At 53.6% G+C, this 12267-nt stretch overlaps 1 protein-coding gene and 1 pseudogene across 1 annotated transcript in view; one reads left to right on the forward strand and one right to left on the reverse strand.

Annotated features, from left to right (window-relative positions):
- The first annotated feature begins 206 nt into the window (after window positions 1-206).
- The window catches only part of PODXL2 (podocalyxin like 2), a 33310-nt gene continuing 21249 nt past the window's right edge, over window positions 207-12267 (forward strand). Inside the window, exons 1-2 of the mRNA XM_068558570.1 lie at window positions 207-331; window positions 5803-6081. Coding sequence (XP_068414671.1) covers window positions 253-331; window positions 5803-6081 — 358 coding nt within the window. The 5' untranslated portion in view covers window positions 207-252. The remainder of the gene's footprint in view (window positions 332-5802; window positions 6082-12267) is intronic.
- On the reverse strand, window positions 7417-7913 carry LOC137774133 (large ribosomal subunit protein eL29 pseudogene; annotated as a pseudogene).

Below are 12267 nucleotides of genomic sequence, written 5' to 3' on the forward strand. Positions count from 1 at the left end.
TCCACGATCCGGGCGCCAGGTGGACGCGGGCCTCAGAAGCGCGAGGTCTGAGGTGCGAGGCGCGAGGCGCTGGCGTCGCGGCCCCGCCCCCGGCCTCCGCGGCGCTGATTGGCCAGTGGCGGGCGGAGGGGCGGGGCGAGTGACGGCCACGCAGACCAATGGGCGCGCGCGCGCGCGCCGCCGCCGCCGCCGCCGCCGCCGCCCGCGCGGCCCTGAGGAGCCCAGGCGGCTGCGGAGCGGCGACGCGGCACCATGGGCCGGCTGCTGAGGGCCCCGGGGCAGACGCCGCTGCTGCCGCTGCCGCTGCCGCTGTTGCTGCTGCTGGCCGGAGGTGAGCGGGCGGCGGCGGGCGCGCGCTGGGCAGCTCCGCGCCAACAAAGGGCCGCGCGGTCTCGGCGGGCGGCGGGGCAGGGCGGCCGTCCGCGCTCCGGGCGCTGCCGACGGCGCGGGGCGGGGGCCCGCCGTGCGTGTGCGGGCGACAGAGGGCCGCGGGGCCCCGGACTGTGGTGACGGCCGCGGGGGGCGAGCGCGGTGCCGGCACGTGCGCGGAGGTGATGGCAGGTGTGAAGGCGCGGGGGGAGGGGCGCGGGGAGACAGGCCACGGCCACGGAGCGGCGTGTGCGGGGCGGGTCGCACGAGGACGTGGCCTGGCAGCGCGGCGAGCCCTCCGGGGCGGGGGGAGCGTTGGGGGGTGTGCCCGCGCGCATGTGTGTGCACGTGTGTGCATGCGCGTGCGGGCCCGCCCGCCGGGTGCCTGCATTGGCTCCCGTCCAGCGGACTCGGCCCGCGGCGCTCCCCGCGCAGGCAGCCCGCGGGCTCGTGGTGCACACGTGTGTGTGTGTGTGTGTGTGTGTCCCGGCCCCGGGGGTGGGGGGTGGGGTCTCTGCTTGATGGTGGCAGCAGACCAGCCACTGCCCTGGGCTGTGGTGCAAAATCCCGGGGAAGGGCCACTGCCCCTGAGCGCGTCCCTGCGCCCAGCTCAGCGAGGGGACGCCTTCTGCACCATCAGTCCGGGATGAGTAAGGACCCAGGTGATGCGCATGAGAAACGGCATCCGTGTTTGTCTCAGACGCTGCCCCACCTCTGTCCTTGCATACCTTCAGTCCTCTTTGGAAGAAGGTGGGGCTCACCAAATAAGTACCGCTTGTCCACTCTTTCTCTGTGTGGCAGCCACCCCAGAACTGGCCAGCGAAGTGAGTCAGGACCATGCCCAGCTGTTAACGGTGCCTCTTCCTGGCTAGCCACGGATCACCGTGGGCAGCTTGGCTCCGTCTACCCCCTCTCCCACCTCCGCCCCCGGGGCGCCCTCTCCATGTGCCTATTATCACCCCCGTGCTTGGGTGGCATGTGTCCAGCAGCGTGTCTCCCTTGCGCACCATAGTGTGGGCACCCTGCAAGGACACACAAGCCAGGTGTGTGTGGTAGGTTGGTGGTGCTGGACCATTTCTGTTGTAGCTGCCACTCCAGGGTGCAGGCCACGTGACAGATGCTGCCGGGCAGCTCCCAAATGGGTGTCTGCCAAGGGCTTAGGGATCCCTGGACTTCAGAGCTGCTGATTAGGGGAAGGGTGGGGTGGGTTGATGGTGGAAATCAGAGAAGGGTGTTGGGATCAGGAGCAGATTGCAGGGGAGGTAAAACATGGGGATTATTGAGAGGCCTTGTTTTCCCCACCCCCTTAAGATATAAGCCTGCTTCGTTCGCCTCTTTCTGAGTTCGTTTGGGTCAGATTTTCAGTTCTTTGAGGCTGATCCCCGAATCCTTTTCATGTGCCGCCTTTTTCTCTCCTTTCCACTGGGAGTGATAGAAGTAGCAGAAAATTACAGGTGCTAGAGGGAAAAAAAAAAATCACAAGGAGTGTAATTCTGAAAGTTAAAATCAGGTGGGGTTCTCAAGGCAGATTAGTCATTAAATGCGAAAGCAATTACACACAGAATGGTTAGGTCTCAGCTACTGTTTTGGTGGGCGAGCTTGAAAATAAGTAATCTTTCGTAATTACCTGAATAGTTAACCCACTGTGAAAGCTTTTGAAAATATCAAGGTCTATATAAAAAAAAATAATCATCAGAGGGAAAAGTAACTTCAAGAAAATGGAAATGTTTATCGCAGAAAGAATGAAAAACCAGATTCCTCTTTTTCACACACAGCTTTTCAGCACAATTATCAGAACCTCTTTTAATTCCTATCAGACTGTTGGGAAAGATAGACAAGGACGGACTGTGGCAGGTGGAGGAGAGAGGTTGAGAGAATGGGGACCCCGCCTAAGTCATGCAGATGGTCGGGAATAGACCCAGCGAATTCGTCGGAGCACAGTGCGCTGTGCAGAGAGCTTCACCGACTGAAAAGTATTTTATCCCCAGAGGCGGGAAAGTCAACAGGACTGCTGGTCAGACTTCCCCTGAGAGGGCACATGCAGGTTCCTTGCGGTCCGGGCTGGTCTGGTCAGCAGGACCGAGGCCCACACGGCTGCGACTCCTCCTCTCCCATCACACCTCGGTTCAGCTCACAGAGACACCTGTCGGGTTTTGACGAGGCAAAGTGTGTTTGATCCTCCAGCGGTTTTGTGGAGGGTAAACTTCCAAGAATTCTTAAAGTCAGTTGTGCTTTTCTAAAACGGCTTAAGTAATGTCTTTCCCAGTAGGTGGATAAGGAGCTTCTCCTCTTGGCCGTCTCAAAGACGGCTGCTCTGGTGCCCTGGGAACCTGTACATTTTTTGTTATTTAATTATTTCTCATCAATTGAGTTTTTTCTTCCTGGACTGCATGAGTTTTTCCAGATTACTGTCTTGTAGAATTTGGTTCCTCCAACCCTGAGGATACCAAGTCTGAAAGTAGACCTGTTGTATCAGCTGGTATTTTATATAAAACTTGGATTACATTTTCCAAACAGTGGTTATTTCCCCGAGGGCAGAGGCTGTCTTGTGTTCATTTCTGTGTCTCCAGAGAGGGCCTGGCACAGTACGTGGCACAGAATAGGAACTCAGGGGGGACCGCATTCCTCTGAGAAGTGGAAGTCTGATGCAGATGTTAGCTCCCGTAAGATACTGCCGCCTACCTGAAACCAAAGTAGATCCTAGTTGGCATCATATCTGATTGGCAATATTATATGATTCTAACTTTTTAAAAATTAGAAAATAGCTCTTAACCTGAGTACGGTTGATCAACGAACTATTTCCAAACATAGGGTCTGTGCAGAAATAGAAATAAAAGGGCTTCTTTGTGAAATATAGGGGGCCGCTTTACCAACGTGAGGTCTTTCAGGAGAGGAGCCACCCCTATGGTTTGGGTTTCTCGTGGGACCCTGACAGAGTGCTGGGAGGAGAGGGTGTCTTCAATCTTCAGGTCTGGCCTCTTTCCTTGCTCCTTAAATCCTGTGAGGCGTCCGTGCCATCCTGGGTACTCTCTTCCTTACATATCCTTTGGAAGAAGGGCACATAAAGAGGGGCTTTCTGGTCTTTCTTCACGGAGTGTCTGCAGGACCTTTTTGTGAGGAGAAACTAGCTAATTACAGTGCTTCTGTGGGCTGGTTGTTGGACCTTAGTCTCATGAGGCCTCAGTTATCTCATCTGTAAAAGCAGAGGGTGTTGATTTATTCGCTCTCAAACATGTCTTGAGCTCCTGTGACATTTCAGAGACTGTCGAGGCCCCGGCAGGACAAAGGTGAAACTGACACAGGACGCTCCACTCCGTGCTCACTGCTGAGTGAGGGAGGCTGTAAGGTGGTCTGTTACAGTTCAGTGAGGAAGTGCTGTGATGTGTCCAGAGGCGATGGTAGTGGTGGGTGCCCAGCTGAGACCCGGGGGGCCGGGGCAGCTGCTCCGAGCTGAGGGTGGAAGCAGGAGTAGGAGTTAGGCGGGTGGGTGCAGGTGACCTTCCGCGTCACCAGCTTCTTGTTAAAGGCTGTTCGAGACTCTGATGCCGTCTATGTTTCTTCCCATTAGTCCTAGTTTTTTCCTTGAAGTCACATAGAATAACTGATCTTTATTATTCACATCAACCTTTTGTTTTAATGCATTTGAAGATATCATTGTCGTTCTTAAACATTCTCTTCGTGGCCGAGAGTGTCCCGGTTCTCTATCCTTCGTGATACTTATGATCGTAGACTGCAGTGTGCTTTTTGCAGTGCAGTTTATACGCTGCATGGAGCTGACCACTGGGTGGCCACTGGGTGGCCTTTGCGGGCTGGAGGAATTCTTGTCTTGCTCTACAGATGAGGAGACCAGGGTGCCGGTGGGGCAGACGCTCTCCTGGAGTCATTCAGCCGGGAAGCCAGGGCGCTTTCCTGCGCCACGCGCTCTTGCTGTGTCTGATCTCAAGACCTGTTTAATCCTCTTCAGCACACTTGTTATTTTGTTACGCCCGTTTCCCTGTACCCCGGACTGCTTTCCTTAAGAAATGTTGTATTCGTGGTCCTGTGTTGCCTAGCTGGTGCGTAGCGTACGAAGGCTCCGTCCCCCCCAGACACGTTCTCTGTTTCTGAGTTCTCAGAAACTCATTTCTCAGTCTGAAAAGCCCTTGTCTTCCTTAGCGGCCACTCATTGTGCGGGCACCCGCCAAGCTTAGGGTTTACTACTTCATAAGGTGCTTATAAGGATTAAAATTCAGATAACGCTTACAAAGCATTTAGCACGTGGCACCAATAGTGTTATCGTTTATTTTTATTATTAAACGTCACTAAAAATTTCTATGAACTGCTCTTCAGCCACGTCATAGTGTGCTGCTATAGGCGCAGAGTAGGAAATAAGTCCCGAAATTCCCTCTTTCCTGCATCATTGAATGTTAGTTTTGGAAAAGAAAATTTGGAGGTCATTTCACCCACTTTCCTCATTTTTCGGATGAGGAGACTGAGACCCAACTTTCTGGAAGACTTCACAGCAAGTTAGTGATATTTGTGTAATTAGTAATGATGTTGTGAAACCAGCAAAGAGGACTGTTTCCTGTTCTTAGTGAATGGGAGTGAGAGAGAAGGAAAAAAGATGCCCTTTATTTTATTGTTTTGTGTTTGTTTGTTTTGCAAATTAGGAGAGAGGGGTCCAAGATTCCAAACAGACGTATCATTACCAGCTCTGGATGAGTTTGACCTGTGACCTCACATGGTTTTTTTTGTTTTTTTTAAATGTTTATTTATTTGGTTGTGCTGGGTCTTAGTTGAGGCAGGCGGTCTCCTTAGTTGCAGCTCGTAGGCTCCTTAGTTGTGGCTTGAGGACTCCTTAGTTGTGGCTCACCTGCTCCTTAGTTGCAGCACATGGGCTCCTTAGTTGTGGCATACGAACTCTTAGTTGTGGCATGCATGTGGGATCTAGTTCCCTGGCCAGGGATTGAACCCAGGCCCCCTGCTTTGGGAACGTGGAGTCTTAACCACTGCGCCACCAGGAAGTCCCTCACGTGGTCTTAAAGACTGTGTGTTGCTGAAAACACAGATCACATTCTTAATGCAGTTTTGGAAAATGTTCGGCCTAGGATAGGAGCCTGCAGAACAGTGTGCCCACAAGGTCCAGGGAAGCAGGGCCCCTTCTCCGCTGCCCTGCACCCGCACAGCGTGGTGGAGAGTGGGTACTAGGCAAATGTTTCCTCCCTCTCTCCTGCCCATCTCCCTGTCTCCCCTTTGCCCGTGCTACAGGGAAGGAAGGCTAAGCAGTTTGGCCTTTTGGAGATGAGTACAGCATCTCAGAATCCCCTCGCAGCCCCCTGGCGTCAGGAGTGTCCCCGAAGCCCCGCCCTCACCCCTGGGCTCTTGGCTGTTGGAGATGGGTCTCAACCCTCTGCCGCTCTTCCTTCTTAACCACCGGCTTTCATGTCTGTGCAGGAGCATCCCTGGTCACGTGTGCAGCCGGGTCCGAGGAGCCTGGCCCGGAGGGCCTCACCTCCACCTCCCTGCTGGACCTCCTGCTGCCCACTGGCCTGGAGCCGCTGGACTCGGAGGAGCCCAGCGAGGCCATGGGACCGGGGGCTGGCCTGGGAGCCCCTGGCTCTGGCTTCGCCAGCGAAGAGAGCGAAGAGTCCCGCATCCTGCAGCCGCCGCAGTACTTCTGGGAAGAGGAGGAGGTGCTGAACGACTCTAGTCTGGACCTGGGACCCACTGCAGGTAGCGCTCTCCCCTAAGGTGTGTGCTGCTCACAGCCGCCAAGAGGCCTGGCACAGTGCCAAACAGCCCTTTCCTCGGCCAGATCATCTCCTCTCCCTCCCGACCCGCTTTCACCCTCTGCTGTCCACCTGCACCTCAAAGCCAGGTCTCTGGGCTCTGAGGGTCCTACTGGCCCAGGAGGCCCTTTTTACTTTTGTAATATTTACTTCTGTGCTCATATAATTCAGTGTAATGCTTATAGGCTGTGAGGTAAAGAATGTTATTCCTGTCTTAAACGTGAGAAAACCGAGGCTGAGAGAGGTGAAAGCACACCTGAGGTCATACAGCTGTCGAGATGATCAGTCCTGATTCAAGCCTAGGTCTGTCCAAGGTCTCGGGTTTTGTTTGTTTTTTCCCTCTTCTGTGCTGCATTGTCTCTGTTTAAGGTTCCCGGAGGTCAGCGGATCCCGTGTCCCTCCTTGGGTCTCAGAGCCCCACAAGGCATTCTAGGTGCCCTTCCCTCGGCCCTGCACCAGAGCTGGGGTCTGGCTCACAGAGCAAGCCTGAGGCCTGGAGCCAGCGGCGCACACAGCTGTGGGCTGATTGCAGGTGCAGCAGAGCGTGCTTGCCGTGCTTCCAGCTACGGCAGCTGTGCGAACGTTCTTGGCCGGCAGGAGCCCGTTTTTAAGCACTGGACTGTCAAACTGTGTGTGCACGTGCATGGGGGTGGGCTGTTCCAGAATTTAGCACTGACTTTCCTTTTTCAAATACATAGTATTTTGGATTTATGTTCTGTAATTATGAAAATAATACATGAAGACTGTAGAAAATACGACAAATACAAAAACAACACAAGGAAGAAAACCCACCCATGACATCACAACTGAAAGATAATTAGTGCTAGTAGTTTGGGGTACATCCGTCTAGCCTCTCTTATATGCAAATGGGAATCATTTTTTCCACTTAAAATATTTCTTAAATTTATTTTCACATCATTAACTATTCTTTTGTAACTTGGTTTTCAGTGACTGCCTAGTGTTTCTTCGTGTGGATCATGACCCTCAGTATGAGACGGTTCCCTGTTATTGACTATTCAGTTTGTTTCCAGTTTTAATGATGCTACAAGTATCTCTATATATTTTTGCACTTTTCTGGTTGTTCCTTAGGATAAATTTCTAGAGTAAAATTGCTAGGTCTAAAGATGTATCAATGAGCATCCCACCCAGAAACAGAAGACACAATCAAACTGAGGTAATCCAGGGAGGTTGTGGTTTGTTTTTTGACAGATCCTCCTCAGGTTTATTTGTACCAATAGCACAGGAGGACACCAGCCCTGTGCAGACAGCAGCCCACAGGTCACACCAGTCCTTCTGTCCTCACATTGGCAGATAAAGGCCTCCACTCTGTAGCCTTTGTGGGGGCCTGGGCACCCTTGGGAGCCGGAGCTGGAGCCGCAGCTGCACCTGCCGCTGCAGCCTTGGCCCGGGACTTTGGCCAGCAGAGCCTGAGACCCTTGGCGATGTGGGCACGAGCACGTTTCCCGAGCGTGGGGTGAGCAGTGTAGGCAAGTTGACTGAGCTTGCGGGCGCGGCCCTCTGGGATCTTGGGCTTGACCTCCTTGGGCTTTACGAGAGCCTTGATAGCCTCAGCAGTGCACTCATGGCCTTGGCGTTGTTGGCCTGCATCTTCTTCTGGCCCTTCTTGTTGTGCTTCTTGGCAAAGTGTGTGTTCCTCAGGAACTTGGGGTCCACCCCCTTAAGAGATTCGTATCGTTGTGATCGGGGTCTCTTGATGCCGTTTCTGTGGCATTTTCGGGACTGGTTGTGCGTGGTGTGGTTCTCGGGCTTGGCCATGTTTGCACTGGGGCCCGCGGATCCCGAAGCGCCTGGGGCCAGAAGAGACCAAGGAGGTTTATTTATAGACCAGTGGACTTACCAGGGGATGGCAAACCCAGAGGAGTTCAGGGCTGCCAGCAGAGGAGCGCTCAGCGCCCCACACCCAAGGGACAAAGAAAGGGACAGATGACAGGAGCCCGCGAGGACAGAGGGGTGGGGAGCAGTGGTCCTGACGCGAGCAGTGAGGCGCGACGGGGAAGAAAGCGGAAGATAGATGCCCGGCCTCTGGCTCCTCCCGTCTCCTGCCAGGATCCCCGTTGCTCTCCTTCCCCTGCCTCTGTGGAGGAGTCCGGTCAGGAAGCAGGGATGTGGCCCGGTTCATGTGATTCACTGGGTCGGTCCCCGGGCAGAGGACGGGGTGGAGAAGGGTGGGGAGTGCGCCTGGGAGTGGGGTGTATCTGACACAGAGGATGGGAATCTTTGCACAGGCGCTTGTTCAGTATTTCCCAGGTGACCTCCAGAAAGGTTGCTCCAGTTTGCGTACCCGTCAGAGAGGGAAATGAATGCCAGATTTTGACCCCTTCCCATCACTGAATTTTGTCACTTGGAGATTTTTGTCAATTTGATAGGCAAAATTATAATAGCCTTTGATTACTAGTAAATTTTAACTGAAGCATGTGTAAGTGAAACCCATACACACTGAATATATTATATTCATTGTGACCATTTATCGTTTTTTTTTTATTTGAAGCAAGTGCAGTTAAGAGCAAGCTTTGGCGTTGGGCAGATTCCAAAGTTCCAGCACTGCTATTCAATAGCTATGTGATTTTTGGCAGGTAACAACCTAAGACTCAGTTTTGTCTTGTAGGAAATAGTATCACAGTGTCGTGAGGTTTAAATGCAATAGTCCGTTTAAAGTGCTTAACACATCGTTAAGGACTCTGAAAATATTAGCTGTTATTATTACCTTTCCTTTTTTTTTCTATTGAGGCTTTAATTTTTTTTATCACTGTACAAATCTTCTTATAAAGAGGATACTAACCTTTTCTTTGACAAAAATAGAAAAATTTTTTCCAGTTTAGTAATTACTCTTATTTTTATTATACTAATATTTGACATACATAAGTGAAGATTTTTATAAGCTTTGACAACCTTTCTTTTGGAATGTTTTTATGTGTTTTTCTTTATGTTTAGAAAAGCCTTTCCCTCCGTGAGATAGATGCTCCTTTATTTCTTGTATTCTTTTTCAGCTTAAATTTTACTTGTAACTCTTCCTGCCAGCTGTCATCTGTTTGCGCTGTGGTATAGGGTGATGATCGAGCTCATCTCCCCGTGGAGCAGGCCTATAGCTACAGCAGCGTTCCTGATAAACCTGTCCTCTCCTCGTTGAAAAGAAGTGCACTTTCCCCTCGCGCTAGACAGTGCTGTGTACTGGGGTCTTCCCTTTTGTCCATACTCCTGGGATTTTAGTGTGAGGGTAGCCGTCGTCGTTCGAGAGCCTCCGTCTGGAGGCAGCAGCTGTGCGCCGCCTGTCCTCGGATCACAGTGGGGTGCTCCTGGGCCTGGACGGGCTCCGTTTAGTCTGCCCACTGCCCCACCCCCGTGCGTCCCCCCTTCTTTTTCTCTCACGTCGTTTCTCTTCTCCCAGTGGCTTCTCTGGGGCTCACTGAGTGTGACCAGGTCCTCATGCCAGCTCCATGCGGGTGTGTTTCCTGTGTCTGCTGTTCACGCCTGATGGTTGGGGATGTGCATGCCCTGGTGAGGGGGGCGGGGAGGGCTCCGTCTTTGCTCCTTTCCTGCTGCTCTGTTTGCCCACCGTCCTGCCCTTTCCTCAGCTCAGTCTTCTCCAACACCCCGAGGAGATGTGTGCAGAAAGGGGGCCAGGGAATAAAGGCCAAACGTCTTAGCGCTGCAGAAAACGCGCTTGACAGTCTGGCCCAGCCTTACCCCCGGCCCCATCTCCTCCCCTCCTGCAACTGCATCGTCTCATTAGCCTGTTGTCCGCCCTGCATGGCAGACGTGGGACTGATGCACAGGGCCGCTAAGTGCTTTGCCCAAGGTCACCGCTGGTGCGCGATGGGGCTGCATTGAGAATCAGTGTCCTCTTACTGACAGTGGCTCAGGCCCATCCCCCAAGCCCGCGACGCCCTTATACCCTGTCCCACCTGCTCAGCGTGTTCCTCTCCACCCCGACTGCCTGCTGGGCTGTGTCCTGCTTCAGCACTTATCTGGAGAGCTGCGGCCTCTGAGAGGCTCTTCCAGCTCCCCAGGTGACGGGGCCACTGCAGGTGGCTGGGCTGGTGGTGCCCTGGCCCAGGGGCTGAAGTCCAGTCTGTGTACCTCTCACCAGGCCCTGGGCTGGATGGAAGGCACACCTTTTCCTAATTCATCCGCCAGTGGGGACGTCCCTGTGCTGGCGACGGCCGTGAGGTCAGCCTGCTCATTCCTTCCTCCGTCTTCTCACAGCACACGACGCTGTGCTCTGAGGACGCGACAGAGGCAGAGTGTTCGGGCTGTGGGACTGGTGTGTACAGGAAGGGACCGTGTGTGCCGCTCCTCCCGCCCTCTGCCCCCAACCCGGGAAGTCAGAGGCTTCCCGCCAGGGGGTCTCGGAGGAAGGAGGGCATCACTCGTGGCGTTTGCTGCTCAGGTCGGGGGGACAAAGAGAGAGGCCTGCAAAGGGCCTGCCAGGGTGGGGAGTCTGCCCAGAGTTCAGTGCCAACCTAACAGGCCCCTGGGGACGGGGGTCGCTCCGTGCAGCAGTGGCTGTGAGAGCTGGGGGCCGTGCTGCCGACGGTCCAGCCTCGGGGCGGGTCCTTTAATAACGAGGACATCCGACCTGGGAATTGAATGCCGAGTTGCGCCAGGCGCCAAGTCAGGTGTTGTAGCGTGTTCCCTCCTTTAATCTTCAGAGAAACAGTTAAGTCTGTATTGTTACTCCCATTGGACCAGTGGACAAACTGAGGCTTGTGGAGTTTGGGTAACAGCTCCATGAGCGTAAGAACCAGAATTCAAACCTGAGTTGTCAGGCTCCAGAGCCTTGGCTCCTTCTGTTGTGTTGCCTCTCAGCTCAGCAGTTTTACTAGAGACCAGCAGTAACGTCTTAGGTTTTGTGTGGGAGTTACCGCCATTTTTTCATAGCGTTTTCTCTTTGCTTAGCTCACCGAACTTCGCAGCCGCTCTGTGGGGTCAGCAAGGCAGCAGTTACTGTCTTTGCTTCACACGTGGTGAAACTGAGGCCAAGAAGGCTTGTTAGCTTTGCCCAAGGTCACACGGCTTGTGTGCGGCAGAGCTGAGTCTGGGATCAGGGCCTCCCGAGCAGGTCTTGCCCTGAGAGCACATGGGTGGTGTGTGTCAGAGAGGAACCAGTGTCTCTGATTGTCACTGGAGCTCTGTTCTGCGTCTCATTCTAGTTCGTTGGGCCTGGAAGAACTGGAGCTGGCGCCTTCTCCTCCTGTAGCAGCAATCCTTGGGGGCCCGACGGCAGAGCAGCTGCCTGGCCAGTGATGAGGGCCGTGACCTTGTGTGGGTCCCTTTTCTAATCTTGCCTTCAGTCTCCTCATCTGAAAGTGAGACCGTGGGAGTGATAGATTGAAGTCTTTTCCAGCTTTAAAATATTATGATTCTCTGACATTTCGGGTGGGAAGAGTGGTGTCTACAAAGTAGGGAAAAGAAATGGAACATGAATCACCACTCTGCCAGCTAATCAAGCCAGCCTGAAGCCTGATCAGTTAATTCATGGAAAACTGTTAGTGACTAGGAATAGTTTCCCAGGTTACCTCTCCATCCCAAAACTGTCCTGCTGCCGCCTCACCCCTTTCACTTTCCAGTCTCCTTAGTAACATTCTCTGCATGCAGCTTTCATCTTCCTAGTGAGCAAGCTAATTAGTGTTCTACAGGACAAGAGATACCTCTTTGGGGTTGGCACGTTCTAGAAACCCAACTCAAACAGGCCCGCAGACCTGTGTGAGAGAGGGGTGTGTATCGGCTTGTAAGGGATCGGTTTCCGGCCCAGGCAGGTGGGGTCCAGGTGTTGAAACGGCGTCAGAAGCTGTCTCAGCCCATCGTGCTTTGCGTCCCCTTGTCGGTTCACTCTTAGGCGGTCGTTCTGTGTGGTAGCTGAGCGAGGCCCTCCATCACTCTGCTCTCATCCTCCTGTCACTTAGCAGCCCCAGCACTTCTGGGGAAGACTCAGGTGGAGGCTCGTTGGCCTGGTCTAATCTGGGTCCTAAGCCCCCTGAAGCCAGGGGGTACGGCCCCACACTTCGGGACCAAGAAGAGGGGAGGAGGGCCCCCCAGAGGAGAATCAAGGTGCCATTAACGGAAAGGGGGATGAAATGATGCCCTTGAGTAGGGACATTCCTAAGTGCTT

Source organism: Eschrichtius robustus, chromosome 12 (assembly GCF_028021215.1).
Source record: "Eschrichtius robustus isolate mEscRob2 chromosome 12, mEscRob2.pri, whole genome shotgun sequence".
Lineage (NCBI taxonomy): Eukaryota > Metazoa > Chordata > Mammalia > Artiodactyla > Eschrichtiidae > Eschrichtius > Eschrichtius robustus.